The sequence below is a fragment of the Plectropomus leopardus genome, chromosome 2, assembly GCF_008729295.1.
Source record: "Plectropomus leopardus isolate mb chromosome 2, YSFRI_Pleo_2.0, whole genome shotgun sequence".
NCBI lineage: Eukaryota > Metazoa > Chordata > Actinopteri > Perciformes > Serranidae > Plectropomus > Plectropomus leopardus.
The window spans coordinates 16,003,338-16,026,809 of NC_056464.1; the positions used below are offsets into that span (position 1 = coordinate 16,003,338).

General features: G+C 45.0%; 1 protein-coding gene across 2 annotated transcripts in view; it reads right to left on the minus strand.

The window, feature by feature from the left end:
- Positions 1 to 1,142: 1,142 nt before the first annotated feature.
- lrig1 (leucine-rich repeats and immunoglobulin-like domains 1) overlaps positions 1,143 to 23,472 on the minus strand; it is a 38,913-nt gene continuing 16,583 nt past the window's right edge. Inside the window, exons 4-18 of one of the 2 annotated variants that reach the window (XM_042502651.1) lie at positions 18,934 to 19,071; positions 18,409 to 18,552; positions 17,205 to 17,348; positions 16,602 to 16,745; positions 14,404 to 14,547; positions 12,129 to 12,209; positions 10,228 to 10,299; positions 9,661 to 9,732; positions 9,344 to 9,507; positions 8,556 to 8,909; positions 7,400 to 7,681; positions 5,442 to 5,876; positions 4,360 to 4,494; positions 3,828 to 4,115; positions 1,143 to 3,223 (exon numbers count right to left, since the gene is read on the minus strand). In XM_042502651.1, the coding sequence (XP_042358585.1) occupies positions 3,030 to 3,223; positions 3,828 to 4,115; positions 4,360 to 4,494; positions 5,442 to 5,876; positions 7,400 to 7,681; positions 8,556 to 8,909; positions 9,344 to 9,507; positions 9,661 to 9,732; positions 10,228 to 10,299; positions 12,129 to 12,209; positions 14,404 to 14,547; positions 16,602 to 16,745; positions 17,205 to 17,348; positions 18,409 to 18,552; positions 18,934 to 19,071 (2,791 nt within the window). In that variant the 3' untranslated portion in view covers positions 1,143 to 3,029. Of the gene's footprint in view, positions 3,227 to 3,827; positions 4,116 to 4,359; positions 4,495 to 5,441; positions 5,877 to 7,399; positions 7,682 to 8,555; positions 8,910 to 9,343; positions 9,508 to 9,660; positions 9,733 to 10,227; positions 10,300 to 12,128; positions 12,210 to 14,403; positions 14,548 to 16,601; positions 16,746 to 17,204; positions 17,349 to 18,408; positions 18,553 to 18,933; positions 19,072 to 23,472 lie in introns of both variants that reach the window. The other variant, XM_042502643.1, reaches the window with a different exon arrangement.

Here is a 23,472-nt window from a genome sequence, read left to right on the forward strand (position 1 = left end):
CACAGGAAATGATCCGTATATGAAAACAAAGCTGATTAATTATTACATAACTACAGGTTTGAGGTGCAACAATGGTTGGAGTTAAATGCATGAATGTTCTAAATTGGTGGATTTCTCAGGGATTTATTTTGTGGTTGGTACGTTTAGGATATGATGTATTTTCTTGTGCATCTGCAGTAAAGAGATGTTTTCTTCCACACAATCCAATTGTACAAGATGCTTTCCGCTCTCCAGTCATGTATCCCCAAAAAAATTATTACAATATGAACAAATCATTTCTCCAAGTCTGATGGTCTTTCTCACAGCAGACTTTTTGACTTGTCACAGTAGGAAAAGCACAGATGTTGCTAATAACAGTAACAATGGCTCTGTTCCCTTGAAGTGCTTCAGTGAGCGAGACGGTGATTCAGCACGCACAGAACCTGGAGCCTGAAATCAAAGCAGCCGTCAGTAGTTTTATTATTTACACCTGCGCTGTTCCTCCTGTGTAAAGTCAAAAAGTCTTCTGTAATAACGGCTTATTGAAGGAATCATTGAAAAAACATACGCAGGAACAGTTAGCCATAACACGAGTCGTTTCCCCTCTTGTGTTCAGCTGATTAGCTCAGCGTTGTCCTTGCAGGTAAAACTGAGGACTTTGGGTAAATCCTGTCAGGAGATGGATGGCCTCACAGGTGGGAGTGTTTGTCATGCTTGTCACTAAGCTGTTGGCCAACAATGGTCAGCGTGTGATTGGTGGAGGCCACGGCCGGTAGCATGTCAATCATCCTGTGACAAACATCCATCTGGAATGCACATTCTGGCCATCCGCTGACCTCAGTCCGCCCCGACTCGATAGCAAATATTTTAAACAGCCCGCAGAAGGAAAAGATATGCCTGCTGTCTTAGGAGCTTCAGGGAGCCAGCACACATTCCTGCTTGGAAGATTAGCTTTGTGTGTCTGTGTGTTTGTGGTCCAGGCACAAGCGACTTCACCGCTTTGAAGATCAAGGTCTCTGGATTTCACGTCTCCGTGCATGCTCCGTGACTTGATGGCTTCTCCGTGAGCGCTGTGACATGTGAGTCCCGCTAAATGCTAACTCAGCTGTTTGTGATTGTCATTTTGTTGCATGCAGGCAAGAAAACAGGCAAAACACTTTAAATAATAGCAAAATGTGATTTTATTAGACACTTCAATGCCATGTTAGACACTTCACGGTTTCAGCTTTGACATTGGTACAACGGTTTCGGACAGTTTGTTTCAATAAATTACTCAGAAGAACATTGAACTGCACGTCTCTCCTTCTTGTCCCTTTTACCTGCTACACTGGGATTGGTTTTCCAGCCGAGATCTCTGATTGGTCTTGCTGGTAAAATCATCTTTGATAGGTGCTATCAGGTGTAACCAGAGGAGCGTGTCCTCCAGCTTACCCGATAAGGCCACTGGTAACAGAACGCAGTTCAGATGAGGCCGTGCGTACATTAGGCAATGTAACTACTCTCGTGAATTGTGACCCAGTGTATCCAGGGATTGTGACAGTCCGGGGAGCATCTGACTGCATTAATCCTCCAAGTTTGGTTATTTCACTAGCTTCCAACTGTTCACAGCATGAACCTTTTTTTTTATATAACCTCAAACATTATTCAACTGTAGCGTCGATAAGAACGTTATTGTTACACTGTGGGGATGTGACGGACGCAGAATACTGGCCATTAGCCTGCGAATGCACGACGGTGGATGCTGAGGCACATTACAGCAGTAACACAATAAAACACCATTCTCCCTGATTCTCAACCTTTTTTTGAATTCATAGCATAAGAATGTTACAATTAAGCATTCAGCCAATTTAAGGTCAGTGCTAGTGTGCACTTCGCTTTAGATTTCATAATGGATGTGACCAAGAGCACATGGCAGGCTGTCCATACTGAGAGATCATTACTGGTTTTAACAGCGTATAAAAGCAGCTGTACGCCTCAATTTAACCACATTCGGTTGCGAACATGTGCCAAAGTCACTTTCTTGGACAAATAAAGAAACTAATTAGAGTACAGAGAAGACTGTTTTCTCCCAATTACATCAGAGCAGCTTTGCAGTAACTTGTGTTGTGAAACAGGTGGAAGAGCCTTGATGGTACAGTATGTACTGTCAATTTTACCGTGTTAAAGAAGGTGGAACGTCTCCTCAAACAGAGGAGATTCCTGCATTCCTGTCGGCAGATACCATGTACACTATCTGCTTCTCTGTGATGTGAATATAAAAGTGCTTTAATGGACCACCCACAAATATCCCAGCCTGAACCATCTGACGTACCAAAATCATTACATCGAAGCTCTTCCTTCATACAATAACAATGAATGTGAACTGTGTTTCTGTAAGGCCATGGTTTGTCAAAAAAAACATTCAAGTGCAATCAAGTGTTTGTTTTGTTTGCTATAAAGAGTGTACCAGGATCTCACAAAAAGTCTCTTGATAAATGCTATTACAAGTTGAGTTCTCTTTGATCATGCATTAAGGCACCGCAGCTGAATGTTGGTAAATGCTGAAAAAGGCTGTTTTTTTGTTTTGTTTTTGCTTTTTGAAGAAAAATAAAAATACCATCACTCCTTTCTTTGTCATGCACATAAATTCAAATACTCTTTTGTAAAAGTTATATAATATATAATATAAGAAAACTCTTATGTACAGTCAAATGTCCAAAGGTATATTTCTCTTTTTCCCCTGCACATACAATATACTGTACAAGATTCCCTACATTTACATGCTTCAAATGCAAGTCACATTTTTTGGAGCTAGAATTTTTATTGGTCACCTCCCAAACGAAGGTTTTTAACTATGTACAGCTGATAACGCTCAGATGGGACGCCACCCACACAAGCTCCACCTTCAAACTCCGGATGCCCCCTGCCTTGTACCTTCCTGGTGCTCCCTTTCAGTCCAGATCCAGGAGGCTCAGGATCCATCGCCTCGATATGAGGTAGCAGTTTATTTCCCAGTGCAAAAAAACTTTAAAAGTCCACTCAGCTACTGCGAGTCCACTTTTGGGTGCCTGCTAGTCGCTGGCTCTCCTTAGGGGGGTGCTCTCATTTTGAGAGGCTCTAAGGGTGTGTCCATTGGACAGCAGAGTTTGTCTGAGCTCAGGCTCACAGTCATTGTCGAGTCGGCCGTGGCTTGTGACGCCAGCCAGCTTCACGGGTTTGTGGAAGGAGTCCTCCTGTGATGGGGAGCGTGCCGGCGTTTGTCTACCTGCTGATGAACACAGAAGAGAAGGTGGAGGAAAGGGAAAAAAACAGGCAAAATCAGTGACACGGCATGTATGTAGGCAAATATGCAGTCAGCTTTCGGATTCACAGGCAGTGGAATGTATGCATAGGGCTTTGTTGACGTGCGGAGGTGAGAATTGGTATTCGGAGGCCAATTCCACTGTTATTATTTCTCGCTAAAGAGTCTGAATCCTAGAACAGGCCCAGACGTGCAACTGCAGGAGTTTGGCAGCAGTGAGAACTCAGTGCTTCTCTGCAGTGTTTTCAGAGAGATATCCTGAGGGGTTCTGGGCACGCAACTATGACACACTGTCACATTCTGGTAGAAGCCAATCCATCAGCAATGATGTTCAAAGAAATTTGCCTTGACAACGGTTCCTTAATTCCAAATAGTTTCTGATGGTATCACCTGATATTACTGATGCAGAAAAACAGAGAAAGTTTGGGGCTTTAAAAAGCCTACTGGATGAATTAATGTTTTTGTTTATGGGATCATGCCATTGGCATTTGTAAGCAGTTTTTGTGTAGATTCTGAGGGCTACAAACTTAACTTAAAGCATTTAAAGTACATTTAAATTCACAATTACCCTTTCTGTCATGTTGGCTCAGCTGGAACGTATTGTGGTTTTTGGGAAATGTGGATCCTTGCATGTCCTTTCGAATCCCATTGGGTGTCCCGTTGCAGAGCGGAGGTGAGTGTGGCCCTGCGTCGTGCAGCTCCCCTGTATGACAATGAGAGTAGGGCGGAGGAACCGAGTGTTGTTGGTACTCCGTGCCTCCAGCGTTGCCAAACCCATGTGTCAGGTAGTCGGAGTCTTTGGAGTAGCTGCTGCCGTTCTCCATACAATCTGTACACACTACTGCGCCGTCGAAACCTGCAAGCACGCAGGCAGGGAGAGAAAAAATAAATGATTTGGAGACAGAAAATCAACAACTGTGTGTCAACACTGTGGTTAGGGTGTCTGCTGCAATTATTACTGATGCTGAGCAGGCCTTCGCACACAGCGGTGCTCCTTTCATCGTTATGCAACAGCACCAGCTTTGCTCATGGGATGTGGGTGAAACTGCTGGGGAGCATAAACATTTGGCAGGCCGAGCAGAGGCTGAACTGTCAGGTACCTGTGGTGTCTACGATGTGTCCGTTGGGCTGAGGTCCACCGCCGGCCTCCACGCGGATGCACACATCCTGCCGCTCGGACAGCGTACCCTGGGAGGAGAGGTAGCTGGGTACGTCTGGAGGAACTATTGTCTCATCTGAGAGAGATGACAGAGCCAAACACGGGACATTACAACCAGGGCTAGAACAATCAGTGCAGTCATACTAACATATTACCCATACTACCATACTATTTAGTGTGCCAGCTGCTTGTTTTTCTTCACTTACCAGCCGATAAAACAAAGGCAATCTACTGAATGACTGGTAGTATTTGGAACCCACTAGCCACAGTGGCAGGCAAACAAAAAAGTCCATTTCCAACCCTGTTTAGTATGTCCAATTATATGGTATGTTAAAGCAGTATGCCAATAATGCATCCAGACACATTTTGCAGTATGCACACCAGCATGCTTTTCTGGCTATTCTGATTCACAGTTTCTGTGCAGTAAAAGATCCATCACAACGACTTAGCCGCAGACAGATGACAGCTCATCGACCGCTGACAGAAGCCGCAATGACTATAATCAATCCACCAGTCAATCACAAACAATCTACAATGTAACTTTAAAATTAAAACTACATACATCGCAATGTAACATCACCAGAGCTCTAAGGGTTGACCTTCGTCCCTGGCAAACTCAGCGAATTGCATTTTGTTTCATCTCCAAAGTAATGTATAAGTAATGATAATGTGAAGATCTGCTGTGTTTCAAATTGCATGCTTCTTCTTTTTACTTAAAATTCGCTCTACAGACAGCAACAGATATATGAGCAAAAGGGTCAAAGTTAAATACGCAATGTCGTGACCAGGTAGTGTCTATCAATTGTATGAATGCTGTATGCAACAGTGCAAAATGTGTAAGGGCGGTTGCAGTACGTACTGAAATGTTTTGGTTTTTTTTCCTTTCTGGGGGATTATAATTTGAGAAATTAAGAGTGTAAAAAAGAAAACGTGCAATCCAGAACACAGCAAATTTTCGATCTTATGTTTTTAGCTAGCTCCTGTGAGATCGCCTAAAATAATCCAACATCAATCTGTGATCACCTGTGTTGGTAACACTGCACTCTTCGCTCTTCTTTCTGGTCTGGTAGATGATGCACACCCACACCAGCGATGTCACCACAATACTAGTCACCACAGCGATGACTATGATTCCTATAGTGACCGTGCTGGGCCCTGCCGGCGGTGTGCAGGTGCTGCGGCGCTGAGTCACCACCAGCTGGCTGTGAGCGCGCTCCGTGCCCAGGGTGTTGGACATGAGGCAGGTGTAGCGGCCAGCATCCTCCAACAACGCAGACCCGATAACCAGCAGCTGATTCCCGGGGGTGAAGTGGTGTCTGTCGGAGGGGCGCAGCGGCTGGTCGTTGCGCAGCCAGGTGATGCGGGGCGGCGGGCTGCCCAGGGCCTTACACTGCAAGGCAACCGTGTCCCCCACCACCACGCTGCGGTCCTCCAGGTCCTGGGCCAGGTGGGGGGTTTCTGTGGAGGAGAGGAAGGATACATTTCTCACCAAAAGTTTGACGACTCCAGTGTTCCTGAGGTGAGTGATTTCTATTATTCTGCTGTTATTCTGTGAGATCAAAGTTTCTGTTCTCAGGTTTCTGCTTGTTCACAGTATTGGTTACAGGCTGATGAGTCAGCTGGAGTGACTGGGCACAAAGTGTGATGTTCTGAGTTTGATACTGAAAGCTTGATTAGCTCAGCTCATGATGATGGTCTCATCTAAAAGCCTCAGTCGTACATCTGAGGTCATATCTGCAAAGCTGACAGGTTCTGAAATCAGTTCACTGGATCATACATCTGAATTACACCACACAAACAACATTTCTCTTGGGACAGGATCCTCTTCAGAACAATGATTTCACTGTTTCCCCGGCAACTTTGCATTCTGCTGAATGGAGCACATTGAAATGAATGTGAGTGTACCAGTGTGTGTGTGTGTGTGTGTTGAGGCAGGCCTCTCTCAGACTGAGCACTTCCCCTCACAGTGGGACATACACAGATTAAGAGATCTCACTTAACCCACTTCAGTTGGCCCTCTCTCTTCTATCAATACTTTCTCCGTCTCCATCAATCCTTCTCTTTCTACTACACCCCCTCCCCCCCTTTCTTTTCTCTAAAGCCTACCTTCCCCCACACACTTCTAACTCCACCATTCCAGTTCTTCTTTGGCTCCCATTTTTCTTCCCCGCCACTCTTTTCCAGACAGGGGCCCCTCGACTGCAGCCACCCTTCCCCTCTCCTTCCCCTCCGTCTCTCAAACCCAAACATCACAGATTCAGCTGAGAGGCATGGTCGCTAGCTTCAATATTTTACATTGCTGAGTGGATTAGCACTCAGCTTGAACTGCTGTGAAGTCTAACAAGTCTCGCACGAGTTGCACAATATGCAAATGTGTCGCTAGAATACCGCCTCTACCAGTCCAACTATGTTAAGTATAGAAACTGATGCTTCTGAGCTCTTTAGGGGAGATTTGAGGCTTTTAACTATTGTGTGATAGTAAAGAAAACCCCCAACTCCCAACTTTTTTAAGCTCTGCTCAACAAGGGACTGCTTTGCTCAGTTCAAAGACAGAGGACAAAGATGATCTATGTCCTGAGATAGTTATAGGAGAACAGCTCCATTTTGTTTGATTTACCAGTGTAAAACAGCCAATAAACTGGGAGCACTGAGGCCTGCAGTGAAGCAGCCATGACTGTCCCTCCCACCGAGAGAAGAGAAGGGGGGTGGGAATGCCTCACAAACACCCCTCTGTGAGTCCCCCTTGCTTCCCCACCATCCCCCCTTTGACCCCCAACTGTGACCTTTGGCCATTGACCTGCAGCAAGGCCACAGCTGCCGAGAAAAGAAAAATATAAAGCCTCTCATTCTGCAGCCTCAGATTGACCAATTCCCATCTGAGCGCCAAGCTATTTCCAAGTTTTTTTTGAGGATGTGGGAAATTATCAACACTGCGCTGCACGAGTCAAAAATGAGCGGCATTATTGCTTAAATACTCTTACCCAGTACGGTGAGGGTGGCGTTGGCAGAGACGGTGCCCGCTGTGTTTTTGGCAGTGCAGCTGTACACGCCCATGTCCTCCGGCTTGACGTCCATGATGAAAAACACATCATCATCGGGCATGACATGCATTCGGCGTTCCCGGGCAGCAGGGAAATCCGTGCCACCGTCCTTCTGCCAGGCGATCTGGGGTGCTGGGTGGCCCTCTGCGGCGCACTCCAGCCTCGCTGTGTGGCCTGTCCTGATGGTGCTGTCCCTGGGAGTCTTCACGAAGGAAGGGAGAACTGTGGACACAGGGGGCTCCATTTACTTTTGTATAGTCTGTGCAGAACAGCATCAGCACCTTTGACCTTTATGTATTTAAAGCAGTTCCCTCATTTCTAGTGATACAGATCTACACTATCACGTGCGCAGGCTGATCCTGTTGAAGCAGTTTTGGGTTAAGAACATTGACAGCAGTTGTTCAGGATTACAGAGCATTACACACTCGGTCCTACCCACGCTTTCACAGCTGGTACAGGCATTTGGACCAGTGAACTTCTGTTAACTAGCCACAATTCTAACTTCTATAGGTAAGGCAATAGGCAATAAAAAAGATCCTGCCATTACAGCACCAAGTGAAGAAGCAGCGAGAGGCCTGATGCACAGTTGGGCAGCAAACCAAAGTCAAAGATAAATAATCTCCACTTGCAGAAAAAACAGAGTGACAGAGCGCAGAGGAGATGGCCCCTGTTAGCACTGACATGCAGATAAATCAATTTGTTCCGAATACCATCCTGGAAGAGATGGAAGCCAAACGAAAGGGAGAAGACTTTATTTGAGTGAAAGAGGAAAAATCCGCATGGCCACTAATCTCAATCGCTCCTCTGTCAAACGGGACAGTTGAGATTCAGATAAGTGCAACATAAACAGGCATTTTATTTGGTGGAAATGATGTAATCATACACACATCAACAGAGATGTGGAGTGTGATTGTCGTCAATCTTGTCTTAGCGCGACACTGGACCACTAATATTCCTCCATTTTCCCTCACATTTTAATTGCTATCATACTGTTTACAACAACATTGACCCAACTCTCTTGTTCAGTATTTAACAATACAGTTGTAGTTAGTAAACAGGCTAATGAATGTCTTTAACCTTTTCAAAATCAACCTACCGTTGACAATGAGGCGAGCCTTGCTGGAATAGGTGGAGCCAAAGTGATTGGTGATGATGCACTGGTAACGGCCTTCATGTGCGAAGGTGACATGCCGCAGGTGCAGGATAGTGGTGTACTCCATCACGCCTCCACCTGCGCCTGGCATGTCCGATGTTGTGCCTTGGTGGTGAGCTCGCACATGGGCGTAGTTTTCCGTCTCTGCGTGGCGAAGCAACTCCTGGTCTTTACGCCAAGCAAAGGTCATGGGTGAGGAGCTGCTGCTCGCAGCTGTACAGGTTAGATGCACATCGCTACCAAGGACTGTCACAGAAGTTTCTGGCTGCACGGTGATTTGGGGCTTTGGAAGGTCGTCTGAAGTTGGAGAGTGATTAGAAAAGCAAGAGTAGGAGGAAGAAAGAAAGTGAGAAAAGGCAAAAAAAAAAGAAGAGGAAAAAAAGGAGCCCCGGAGTGAGGACAGTTATTGGAGGGATGAGATAAAAAGAAAAGACAAATTGAGTTGGAAGCATAAATCACGATCCAACGTCAAACATCACAAATGTCTCTCAGTAGGTGTCTGCTGGCTATGCATAAATGGATGAGAAAGAGGCAAATAAAACACATAAGGAGCCATTAGCATGTCTGAGTTCAAATGCAAAGCCAAACAAAAACACCACACAAACAAATAAGTGCAACTATGTAAATAACAGAACAGCGCAAAGCTGTCAGTGTGGCTCATCTTGGCCTTTAACGCCTCTTGCACAACACGCCCGCCCACATAAACACAGATTAACACACACATTACTCACCGCACACAAAGCTGCTGGACGGAGCCTGGAAGATGCTGGTGCCCTTGAGGCTCTCCGGGTGGGCGCAGGTGGCATTGACACCTGCCTGCAGACCACGTGTCACCAACCAGTCAGGCAGCCAGTGGAGCTGGCAGTCACACAGGAAGCTGTCGCTCTGAATGAGACTGTAGAGGAGAAGAGTGAGTACATGTGATGCATAACCCATCTATTGCACCTGTAACAGAGTATGTGTTCTGATTGTGTGTGCACATGCCAAAAGAACTGAAGTGGCTGTTTCTGCATGTGTAGGGAAGTGTAAATGCATCAGCGTAACTCACAGGGTTTTGAGGTTCTTCATTTTGCTGAAGGCATCAGGCTGAATCGAACGGATAGCATTCTCTCCCAAGTTCCTGTTGGGACATTCACACAATGTGTCATTAACTGTATACACATTACAGCCACATACACACTTCCATTAGCAAGAATCTGACTTTTAACCAAGGTGGAAATATTAAAGCCTGTATGTCTGAGGAGTCATGCCAGCTTTTCCGTCTCTCCCTGCCCTCATTTGACAAACGCCTGTGAAAGAGCTTATAGGAATTCCATTTCTTCTGTGGAGCTCGCCATATGCTCAATAACTTTGTTCCTGCGCAGAGGCAGGAAAAAAAGGCCAAAGTTGAGATTGCGCTAGGCTAACGAGAGCGAAGCAGCTGGGCGCTCGCGAAAGCCTCTGTCTTCTCCTTTTACAAAGACGCTATTAAATTGCTAGCAGCCTCCTCTCTGCCAGCTACTTTTGGCAATACCCCCCCCTCGCCTCACCCTACACGCCACCCTCTCTTCCTCACTCTCTCTCTCTCTATCTGGCTACGAGGAGGGGGGGCAGCCAAGCATTGTGGGATACTCACAGGTGTTCCAGGGTCTCCAGGCCAGAGAAGGCTTTCTTGGCCACTGACTTGATCTTGTTTCCAAACAGAGTCCTGCCGTTTCCAAACATGAAGGGTGTCAATAGATGAAGAGAGAGAAGAGAAGGGGGAGGTGAGGAGAGAGAGCAAGAGAGAGAGAGAAAGCACAATTAGCAAGGCTGAATCTGATAAGAGTGAGGGGGATTGAGGTATTGGAAATCTGAACTGTGTGGAGATTAGCCAGGAGGAAGGGTGAGGGAGATTGGATGGGGTTGGACTGTGGGGACGGGGGGGACGGGGGCACCTGGGCTCCGTGTCGCTCTTCAAAGACCACTTTTATCTTTATTAGAATTCAATAGCAATGACCGAGCAGGGCAGTGTATTTATGTGTGTGTGTGTGTGTGGGGGGCTCTTTTCCCCTAAAGAGCGTGTAAGAACACACGTGTAACCATGTGAGTGTGTGTCTGTGCCTGTCAAACCTGGTTTTTAGCCAAGAAATGAGTTGCTGTTCCCTCTGATTTGGGGTGCTAATCTCCTCTTCCAACCCTCTCCCCGCTGATATCCCCTCACCCCCTCCCCTTGCTCCGCTCCTGTTATAGCCTTCACTTCACAGGAAGAGGAGACACGGCTGGCTGCTTCACAATGAAGACCCCAGTGTTTGAACTCATCCACATGTACACACAAACAAATGGCTGTCTTGTCACAGCGACGATAAGAGCGCTACTTTGCAACTTTTATCTGAAAGGAATTAGATTAGGCCATCAAAACAAATATAATGCAAGATCTACTCATCATTTTCCTTGGCTCGGATCTGTAAGACCCACTTCCCTCCCATGTGGTGGCTTTCACAAGCTGCTTTAAGGAAACCCAGTGTGCATGGTGGACACTTTGATGTCTCACCCCTTCTTTCTCTTTTCTGCATCTCTTTTTCCCATGGCTCGCTCTGCCAGGGTTTGGGATGCAGCGGGCCGCTTCCGCCAACGCCGTGACAAAAGGGGCAGGGTCAGAGGGCGGGGCGTGTGAGGTGTTTGATGTTGATGACTGAATGCAGCTCTCAATTTTACCCTTTCTCAGTTCCTAACAACAGGGACTGGGAAAGAGGGGACGAGAGGAGCGGAGGCATGGAGGAGAAATAGAACTAAGCCTATTGGGGAGCGAACCCCTGCCAGCTCGAAGAAAGGCCCTTTCTCTCTCTCTCTTTCTTCCGCTCTCTCTCTTTCAGCGGAGCTCACACTGGGAACCATCTTGGCTGGACATCATCTTTTCATCCTGCGGGTTGATGATTACCGCTTGGTGCCAGAAACTCCTCGTCCGTTCTAATTTCTCAACTTGCCAACTCTCAACTTGAACTTTTTGCTAGCTGCCTTGACTAAAACATCTGAGTAATCATGAAAAAAAAGATTCACTCTATCTCCTTTTTGAACCATTAGCAGCAAAGAGAACCCAGTGTGGCTGTAAAGCTACAGTGAAACAATGAAACCATGAGATGAAAGCCACATTGAACTGGAGGAAAACTGGCCTGAGCTTCCACAGTATGATGGAGGTAAAAAATTGCCTTCGATGTGATGAACAAGCCTTGTAAAAAAGAAGAGGGGCCCTATAAGTCATTGCTCAGTGTGAACACTTTCCTACCAAGTGAAGTGTGGGGTCCTGAGGGGACAGATAATATGAACTCCGTGGCCTTAAATTGAACTAGTTAAACTTGGCCGGCACTAAGTTGGGATCTGGGGGGAAACTTTTGGATGCAGGAAAATGAGAATGCTCACTTGTTTCTCTGTTTTTGAAAAACTGCAGAGAGAATCCCAGAATCAGTGGCAGGTTCAGGACAGAGGGATGAGAAGGAGGGGGTGATAGAGAAGAAGAGGCAGAGGGAGTTAAAAGAAAGAACGAGGGGAGACACTCACAGCTTGTTGAGGCTGTCCAATCCAGAGAAGGCCCCGTTGGTGTCCTCTATTGTGCCCGAGATGTCATTATGGTCCAGCTCCCTGTGGAGAATAAGAAAACGAGGGGGATAAGAGAGATGGAAGGAGGGAGGGAGGAGAACAGGGACAGGGTTTGCCAGCGCTGAAGCGTTTCACAGCCTTGGCAGAGGCTGCTCTGGAAGTCACGGGTTACCCCTTCGCCCCCCCCTCCCTCCCCACATCGTCCTCCCCCCTCTGCACCTGGCCTTAAGAGCCCCTCTGCCGCTCTGCTCTGCCAACCAAGCGCATTCCTTCCTTAGAGGGGTGGAGAGGGAGTGTGCATGTGCGTTAGTGTGGTGAAGCAGAAATCAGCACGGGGAAACGCATGTATAATTCATGACAGCATGGAAGGATTGGCGGGAACACAATTGCTTTGCGAGAGGCACAACAGTTGGGTCTGCTCGTCCGAGGGCGCAGGTATGGCACAGCCAAAACTAAAGCCAAGACTCCTAACGAGGTTTGGAGCTGCAGCCAGGCAAAGACAAAATGGATTCAATGAAAAGACTAAAAAGAGAAAAGAAAAAATGGGCTTCTTTTAGAGCCTTTGGGGGTTTCCAAACACTTGTTGAATGCACTTAATTTCCCTTTGCCGGGTCTAAAGAACAACCTCTGTAGGTGAAGTCATTGCTGCAGAGGAGCCACCGCTCCACCCCTCTGCACGCTAATCGAAAAGAAAAACAACAGAGCGGGAGAACTCCTCTGAACCATTAAAACGCTTTCTTTCAAACTTGAGAAAAGCCTTTGAGGTTGATGATCAGCCACACCCTCCCAACATCTCCACAATAGCTCCCTCCACTCCTCCTCCCTTTGCTTTCCAAGCATCCTTTATCCCCTTCTGCTTCTTTTCAGACTCCATTGGCCGCTGTCTTAGTTAGACTGGACAGGGGCTGCCAATTTCCTACTCTTTCTGGCTGGCTGCATGTGAATGGCCCCTGCCTTGTTAAAGCAAGGCCAGTGGTAGGGGCTGTAGAGCAGAGAGACCGGGCATGGAGAAGGAGGGGGGGCCCGATGAGCCAACGACCCCCGTGGCCGAATTAGAGGGCAGACTGGCTTGTTTGGAGCTTTCACACCCCGATGCAGGCTCCAGCCACATGCCAGCATGACCAGCAGCACAGGCCCAATTAAAGCTCCCCCGGCTCCTTTTCAGGGCCCTGCCTATGCCTGTCCTCCCCTCTACTGATTAGATTAGGTCTGCCTCAAAGACACAGAGCGCAAGAGTGATACGAGAGAAGAGATCAGGCAAAAATCAAGACAGGGATAGTGTGTTTATTGGGGGATAACATGTAGAGATTGTGGAATACACTTAGGATAAAAGAAGGGTAGAAATGGGCATTAAATGTGCTTTAAAATGGTAACACCAAAAGAAACAAAGTGAGCAATGAAAGACAAGAAAGGAAAACATGAGGAAAAGGTTGAGATATGGCAGTCACAAGCTCAGCTGCCTATCCCACCCTCTATTTCCCTCTGTAGCTAGTTATCTTGCACCCAGTGTGCCAGCAGAGAGAGGCCTTGTGTGCCTTGGCTTGTCACCCTGCTGTGAGAGAGAGCTTGTCTAGCGAGCTCTGGCACAACTCCCCTCACTGGCTCTCTCACTAGGACGAGGCAAAGCCAAAAGGGCCTTGGTTAGGAACCAAGACCCCCGAGTCTTTCTCCTGGATTTATCCCCTGACTTTCTCCCTTTCATTCCCTCCTTTTCTTCCTTTAGGCCTGTTTGGGCTTTTTGTGCAAAAGGTGGATCAGCGGGGAAAAGAAACCTCTGGCTTTATTCATGTTTTCTAAAAGCAGGGAAGGATCTCGAGGGAGGTGAGCGACACGAACCACTTTTGGATCCAAGTTCGTTCAAGAGAAAACAAAAAACCCCAAAACAAAACCAGACAAAAGGAACAAAGTGGGAAAAGACACGTGAAAAATAAGGAGTTGCCACAGAAACCTCGATAATAGTGATGCAAGAACAGCCTGTTAAAGTAAAAACAACTCATGAATGTAAATGAGATCAAACACGTCTTGAAAAGTAAACAACTCCTGCTTGCCGAAGTCAAATGAGGGGACTACGTCAGCTCAAATATCACAGAGGCAAAACCAATATTTAACACCTCAGCTTTCACTGCTCCCAAGTGGCACATCTTAGCCTTATCGTCACCAGGGGCAAAACCGTAATGAGTGGGTTGTTAGAGCGCTTGGTAATGGCTGTTGACGGGCGGTGTGGGGTAGTACTTACAGGATGCGTACGGCCTTGAGGCCTCTGAAGGCTCCCTCGTTGATGTGGCTGATGGAGTTGTGGCCCAGTCGGAGAGTGTGGAGATCCCCCAGCACAGCCAGACTGCCTTCATCCAGACGAGTCAAGTTGTTGTACGACAGATTCCTGGAGAGAGGAACAGAGTGCGAGACAGACAGGGAAGAGGACAGAGACAGACGCAGAGACGGAGAAAAAGAGAGGAAAAAAGGGAGGGAAAAGAGAGAAATGTTCTGTGTGAGGTCTGGAAGGAGATGACAGGTTGGCAGAATGCTGAGGCAGCTCGCGACATCATTATACTTAAATTTCATGGCTGATTCAATGTCTATTTGCCACTCTGTGATGCAATTTTCCATTGTGCCTTTTTCCTCACCACAAGATGTTAACAGAGAATGGGCTTAGCAGACCTTAGAGCTCAGTTGTGGTCCTAACCGTTTGACAGGGAAGAAAATACATTTTTGGTTGGATTTTAACATGTCTACAACCTCCATTTATAAGCCTACTTGAGCATGTGGTAAACCCCAGGGGAATACACTGTCACTCATGTGTACTGAGGCACTGAAAATTTTACTTTTTCTCACATCTAGACATCAAATCTCGGTTTTCTTAAAAGCAAGGTTCACGCAGGCATGAAAAACCTGGAAAAGTCATGGAATTTTGCAATCACATTTTCAGGGCCTGGAAAAGTCTTGGAATTTGTAAAAAAAAAAAAAAAAAAGGTTTTGCTAAAGTCAAGAAATTTTGTTGTGTAGAAATTGTGAGATTTTGTTGACATCACATACGTGTTTCCATTTTCTTCCACGTTTTGTCTCTCCCTTCATGTATGCTGGCTAACTGAATTTATGTTCGAATAGTTTGAATCTGAAATGTTTGAAAAACGCAGCACAAGTGGGAAAAGGGGAAAAAGTTTTTTACTGGATGAGAACAATACATAGATTTCCAAGAAGTTTAACTTGTTTTAGGAATTTGGAAAGAAATATCACAAAAAAACAAGATGACACTTGAGGGAATTTTGGATTACTGATTTTACATGACAAACACGTCACTCAAAACTTACTGTAAAAATCTCTTTCACAGCATGTATGTAATACCTCTTAATTAATCCTACTATAAATGACAACAAATCCCATAATGGTATCTTTGAAAAAGTAGTCAAAGGCAGTATTGTGCATTTCATTGCCCTCGCTCTGGCCCTCACTGTCTGTCTCTGTGGCTGGGCCTCAGGTTTGCTTGACCAGTCATGTGTGCAGAGATTCTCCCTGATGACCAGCTCAGCCTGGCCCATTGGGAATGCAATAACGGTCTCTTCATAAAGACGACTCACTCTCTTCTATCAGTCATGGGGGTTATCGCATCGTTGGATAATAAAAATCATGTAACCGCTGACTGGTGCAGCGCCGGGAGGATGATTCAGGGATGGCGCTGGGAGCAATCTGTCATTCAGAGACGTGCGCACAGGAAACGGCATTGAGATACACAGAGCAAACCCAACATGAACGCCGTCTACCTCATTCTCCCATCTGACTGTTAGTCATAAACAAACATAGGCGCCAGCCGCGCCACAGATACCGCAGGCTACCTCGCAGTTAGCAACGCCTCAGCTGAGCGAAGCACTTTACAGCAGCAATACGACTGTCATGTCAACAGAACACGAAAGACCCTTAGATAATAACTCCTCACTCGGTAGACAAAGGCCGCAAAGGCGATCCTTCAGTGTAATTACCACAACACAACCGGTCGAGGATTACACGCCGGTTTGCAAAACCCCTGCACTTCAGAGCTGAGTACAAAAACTCTTGTCAAAGGGCCTGAGTACCGTTGAGCCCTGCTCTCATTATGGGATAAACAGGCTTATTCTGAGAATAGCGTAGCGTATTGAGTGTTAAAGCACAATGTCATTTCACCCCGGGGAAGGTAGATGGCTGATATGGTTGGGGATGGGTGAATTTCAAGGCTATAGAACACAGGGTTTACATCCCCAGAGATGACAGGAAAGATTTTGAAAGCAAAATTTCACAAATTTCACTCCAAGATACAACTTTTCTGTAGTAAAGTTGGCCTACATTGATTTTTTCCACTGCAGTTTTAGGAACTCTAACCCCTGTCTACAGAGCTGATTTTTACAAGAGGACAAATGGCGAAAGCATTTGTGTTCTCCGGCTAATTTAAATGCAGGTACTCACAGTTCCCTAAGCTTTTGGCAGAACTTCCATCCATCAGGGTTGATGCGAGCTATAGAGTTGTTGCTGAGGAATAACTGCTGAAGGGAGGTCAGGCCGTACAGGGAACCACTGTTCACCTCTGTAAGGCTGTTGTAGTCCAGGTGACTGCAAGAAAAATATCAGGAAGTAGGAATTTGAGGATCTTGAATACAATGGCTGACAGGCAACAGAATGTCTGGAGTTTGGTGGTAATTATTATTCCCTGAAATGACTGCATCTGAGGCAGCAATTCTGAAAAATTGCAATGTAATTTGTAATCATTACTGTGTTATCTAGCATGTAATTAAAATGTGTAAAAAAATTGCAGCTAGTGAGCAAGTTCCAGTAAGTGCAAAATTATCTTATTCTTAATTGGTTTGGTGGGTGAGTATTCCAGTAACTGGTTCAAATGGGTTGTTTCAGGCTATGTGCTGCTGCCAAAACTGCATAAATCAGATGTTTAGGATAAAAGGTTAGTTATATATATTTATGATTCTGATGTGGCGTGTAAAAATACTCTATTAATAATATTATGTTCATATATTGATATTGATTCTTTTTTTTTTTTTTTTTTTTTTTACATACAGGACTTTCATCTTGGCCAGGTCCCAGAAGGCCCCGTCAGTCAGTTTGCTGATGCTGTTTCTTTGCAGCTTGAGTACCTCCAGGCTGGACAGACCCTGAAAGGTGAGACCCTCCACCTGACGAATACGGTTCCTGTTCAGCTCACTGCAGCGTGGACAGACAAATAAATCAAATGTAGCAACTGATCATGCAAGAAACATTATTATCATACTTTGCCCACACTTCAGAGCAGGAAAACCACACTTTTTACTTCTGACGGAGGAACGTTATGTCCTCACTATGTTAGCATGTATCAATTCACAACCAAAGAAACCTGTAGTGTGCACGCTTCAGTTGGAGCATTTTGTAGTTAACAAACCCCCAACTTAACAGGCATTCCTCAGCGGTGTCCTTTCCACCTGTGGCATGAGGCCAGCGTTGTATACCCACAGGCTTTAGCTTACAAACAAGGGTCAAGTCAAGACCCTATGAAATTATAGTGATACTAACGGAAAGTATGAGATGTCTCTGCGTGTAATAGCAAATCTGTAGATTTTGTGTGTGTGTGTGTGTGTGTGTGTGTGTGTGTGTGTGTGTCTGTGATGGTAGTAAAAGCCCTCAGGTTGGCAAAGATAAACATCCGCACAGGTGCTTTTGTGCTTTTGTGTTGTCCATCACCATCAGTATGTCTAGATACAGTGTCACTGAGGCCACCTGTCCAACGAAAGGCACCTTGGGAAACTACTGGAACCACCGTGGGGGAAGACTCCCATTACCTGAATCCCTTTGCTCTCCAGAGCTACAAATAGGTCTGACCTCACTGTTGCGCTGGAGGGAAGTTTGCCGAAGATAATGGAGCACGGTGTGGGGAATAAACTAACCACTTTGGGGATAGGGAAGAAAGCAATAAATCACCAATAATATGGTTCCGGTGTTTATCTAGTCCAACCTTATCTGCCCCTTGAGGTATAGCTCAAACTAATAGCGTTTCAAATGTTAAACACACAGAGGTCCATCAACAGACGCTACAAAACTCATTTAAACTCTTAATGCTTTTCGATTCTGTAAAGTCTCCAAAGTCTACAACTGGGAAACTGAATTCATTCGCAGCCTAAATGTTAAAAATGTATTGTTTTTGCAGGTCGAACTGTTCTGACAGATCAAAATACAACCTTGTCATCACACTAACTGCGTTGTTAAACTGAGGAAGTCCAGTGGTACTCACAGCTGGGTGAGCTTCGGGAGCTGGAAGGCTCTCACGGGGATCTGGCTGATGCGGTTTCGGCTCAGTCTGAGGACCTGTAAAGTTGAGCCCAGGTGGTCCAGAGCGCCGAGCTCCAACACGCTAATTTTGTTGTTGCTCAGGTACCTGAATGCAGAGAGCACATGTGAGCACAGACATTTGTAAAAAAAAAAAAAAAAAAACCTAAAAAAAAAAAACCTAAAAAAAAAAGACTCAAAACGTGTTTATGGCCCTGTTTCTGCAAACTTGAGTTATTTTACATACTTCTTGTATGCAGTAATCAATTCCCCCTCACATGTTTTCATTAATACACACTATGCAGCTTTGGATACAAATGTTAGGGATATTGTGATTTTATTTTATTTGTCTATCAATACTGACTGCAGTAAAACCCTTATTTCCCCACAGGGACCAGTACATTTTCATTGTATTTGATTTTTCTAAGTACTCACACTTTTAAAAAATGGTGTGTTATGTGCCGCAATAATACTCAGAAATTTAACTTACAGGTCTCTGATTCGGAGTCCTGCAGGAAAGCACTGTCCTCTGAGCTCTGTGATGTCATTATTGCTCAGGTCCAGGGTTTCCACAGAAGCCAGCTCTCTGGTCCGCCTGCCGTCTATACTGCGAATCTTATTATGATGTCTGGAAGATAAAAACACACATAAAAGGCATTAGGTGTGGCTGAAAACCCTCCTGACAGACCTACAACTCTACCCAACAAAGTGTCCCTACCACCTCCTCGAAATATATTACCCTTGTCAACTTCAGTGTCCTTTTCCCCATCACCCAAGGAAGACACTCCAAATCCCCTGCTTTCTCTAAACCCACTCTCAGGCACAAAGAGAGCAGAGTACACAGAACAAAGTGGTCTTCATCCACCACAAAATGTGTACTTTAAGAGCTTCCCCAACTCAGACTGGCCTTCTTTAAACAACTCCAAGGACACCTGTGCTTCTCCACTGAGCTTAGACGCAAACTCTATTAGATAAATGAGGCTGGGTGATCAACCAGAGCCACTTGAAGGGGGATTTTGGAGCACTTCAGTGTGTGTGATGGAATGGAGAAATGGCTGTGTGATTTCTCAAGAAGCTCTGGCCAGAGGACAAAGAAGTGGGACCTACTGACTAGATAACAGAGAGGGAAAAACCAAGAGCACAGACGGTAACACTGGAGCTTATCAATGCTTTTGCCTTTAATAAGTTAGCCCCGGGGCCTTTTCAAGAGCAGGTACCCATCTCTAGCCACAGGCACGCAAGAAACCCCAAACACAGCTCTCTCCCCCTACAAACATACACACGGACAAATGCACACAGCAGAAATATAGCAGACAGACAAACAACACAGACATCCCCCTTGCTACACCAGGGCTCTGTGTGTGTGTGTGTAGGAAAGCGTGTTTAGAGTTTGATGGAAAGTGTTATCTGAGCACACATGAAAGCCTTTGCTGGGTGACACATTTGACACATGCCTGGGTGCTACCTAGGGATGGAAATTTTGTTTGACATCACTTTCATTTCCCCGATGAGTTTCAAAAGAATTGAGAGAGTGAAATGGCAAGAGAGAGATATAATAAAAGTTTATTTGGTACATAAAAAAATATAAAAGCACTATTAAAGCTAATACACACAGATGACACTAGCTATTATAGCTTCATTTACTGGGGTTTCTTCCTTTCTCCATCAAAGTGAAAGCTTAATTAAAACAGAGTTATTTTTTAGGCAAAGTTTCAAAGTCTAAATGCGGTATTTTATTCTCTCTGTTACACCAGGACCTGTGTTTAAGCCCCATTTTCTAACATGGAGTTGACCAGCTTGGATTATCCCAAAAGTGAACTGCATCACAGGTAGAAATTTTAAACTTTTAGACATTTTGTACATCTTACACTCAATTAACATGACGCATAGAGTGTTTTACAGCATTTAAAAAAACTCAACAGAGACTACATTGAAACTGTACTTGGTAACTTTTATTAAAAAAACAAAACATATTTGCTGATACTGCCACTATAGTCACACAGCACTAAATGAGACAGATAATCTGTGTTAATAAATCATACCCCTCTACCATCTCTCTTACCTTGTATTGCTTCTAATGGCCTTACCACGTGTCAATGAAAACAACCAATCGAGCTGAGAAGTCTACAACGCAGCTTTCAATCACTGCTCATGAACTGCAGTCAAACTGTCAAACTAGGCATCGCTGATCAAATTTGAATAATTCGTATTATTACTGCATTGTCTTTTTCCTGCCCAAGAAGCATATTTTAGTGTACTGTTTAGCTTTAAAATGAGAACGTTGGTTCGGCTGGTGGGTGATGCTTCAGTTGTGTCCAACAAGGCCGCTGGGTCACAAACTGTCATTTTACAGCTAAACAGTATACTGAAATATATATATTTTTTTAAATTTGAAGGGAGAATAAGCACTGCAGTAACCGAATCTTAAATCATATTTGATTAGCACTACCTTGTTTAAAAGTTTTAACACAGTTCACACAGTGATTGTAATGATTGAAAGCTGCATTAGAGACGCCTTGGTTCTGATTGGTTGTTTTTAGTGCACCGCGGAAGATTCTAGCAAATGCCATTAGAAGCAGTAAGAGGACAGGCATGATTTTTTTCCACACAGTATCAGTCAAGTTTTAGCAAATATGAGAGTTATTTTTAAAAAGTTACCAACTGTATCTTTAAAGCCCAGGATTGATTTTCTGACTGTATTACTTTTTAGGAAGGCCTGTATGTGTACGAGTCTGTTGGACAGAGAGAGAGAGAGCGAGCAGGTGTTCCACCAGTCAAACCCGTCAAAACAAGGTCAGTCCCTCCTTCCTGCTTCCTCTCTAGCCTTCAGCCAGCAGATGGACACACACACACACACACACACATTTATTGGTGTCTGAGAGGAGGAGGGGTCACACCACAGTGGCCCACCTGAATAAACAGTGGCAGAAATGGTTAAGGATGAGCCATGCAAGCACGCCTGGGCAAACACACACAACACAAATAACAGACACACACGGGACAGCGCAACAGACAGTGGCTACAGTGAGCCAGAGCAAAGGAGGGAGGGAAGGAACAGGGGGAGGAGAAAGAGAGGGGGAGAATGAAGGGGTGAGGGGGGGTCAACAGCTGGTGACCTTTGATGGGAAAAACAGATCAGTCTCAAACTGGTGGGAGAGGTTGACCTCTCTCACTCTTTCTCTCGCCCCGTTCTCCTTCCACCACTCAAACCAAATTCCCTCTCCTCTCTCCCTCCCACAGTCCGAGCCCAGCTGCGTGTGAGAGACAGATAAAGCCCTGGCGCTCAACGCGTTTGAAGTCCACACATACAATAGTAGCGTTTATAAAAACTGATTATCATACGGCCGGTGACATTTCTGATAAAGAGGAGCTGGGCTCTCTCTTGTTCCCTTTGATGTCCAGGGGTCTTATTTCCCTTGATTCCACTTAATTCCAAATCTCATTACCCTGCCCCATTGACCATCTGATTATCATGAGCCCGGCTCATTTTGACACTTCTTTTGATGTATGGAAAGTGCATCAGCGGTTTACACTAGCAAGCCCATTCTACGGCTTCCAGTGTCATCTCTGGGGGCGATTGTTCAGCCCGTCCCTTAACGTTTGAAGCTAGTGGTCGGGACAAAAGGAGAATTATTTCAAAATCAGATCATCCAGTGGCCCATATGATTTCTATCCTGAGCTGTTTTAAAGGACCCCTTTGATGTTGACTGGGCAGGGGATGAGCACAATGGGAAAGTTTGTGCTGCTCTGCTGTCACTTTGACACTGTGTTTTTAAAACTTTTTGTAGCTTCTATTTTTTGTCATCCTGCTGTGGCATTCTGGGAGTCCACAGGATACCAGTGGGCTCGCCAAGTGCATTGTGGGGCTGTGGGAGCTCGGCATATGGTCTTTGGTTGGCTCATGAGGAGCTTCTATGTGATCGGGTGACTTGTTTTAATCCAGACAGTGTTCTTGGTTAGATGCTTCTGTTGTGGTGTTGTCAAAAATAGCGACTTTCTGATATTAAATATTTAAATCAGTTTCAGTTCTGATTTTTACCATTAACAATACAGAGACATCAGCTGTGCTTCCTTGCTCTCTTTTACTGTTAATGTTTACTCTGCAACTAACCAACAGAAGACATCCGTGTCATGTTAAAAACCCTACTGTATTTATATATTAATTACATTTTTAAATTCTATGCCCTTAATGTCATTTTTTCTCCATGGTATCAAAAAGGGTATTGACTATCAGTATTTTTCAAAGTATTGTATCAAAGTTAGGAATTCCAGTATTGTGGCAATGCTAATCAGTTGTAATTGGTTGACGGAAATCTGACCAAGTGATGGTGACTGGACCAAAGAAAAGTTTTAAGAGCTGCACTACAACCATAAAGGCAGTCTTATCTGTGCCTAATGAATTCCACAAGAGCAGCAGCAGCAGACATGTCAAAGAAAGGAAGGGAATGAAAGGTGCAGGAAGCAAGAAAAAAGGCAAAAAGTAAAGTCACCTTTAAACCAGGCTAAAAATTAAGAAGAGGGACGAGAAACAGAGAAAGCAGTGAAAAACTCCAGCCCATTCACCTGTCCTTTCTTGTTCCTTTTTTAAAATTTTAAGACCACTGTGCCTCTTTATAATGTTATATATTGTTCTCCCGCAGAAATAAGTCGTCACATTCTTTATGAGGGCAAATGTTTAGAGATTCTGAATCGGATAGCTCCAAATAGCCTTGTGCTGATAAGATTACACAGTGTGATGATTATCTTGGCAAAAGTTGATCATCAGCAAGCTTGACAGTTGCTGAAATAAAATGAAAACCCTCAATCAGTATTCACGATACCATATTGGGGAACTACATAAAGCTTGTTTAATTGACATTTTCAATGAAACAATATGCGCATGTAAATTTCCTTTATGACACACAATTTAATCTGCTGCCTGTTTTTGTGTTTCTGATGACAAAGCTTTGCTCTGTCCACCTCCTAATATGGTAAATACTGCGTAACTATTCAGTCTAGTGTGTGGCATAGTAGAACATCAGCACGAATT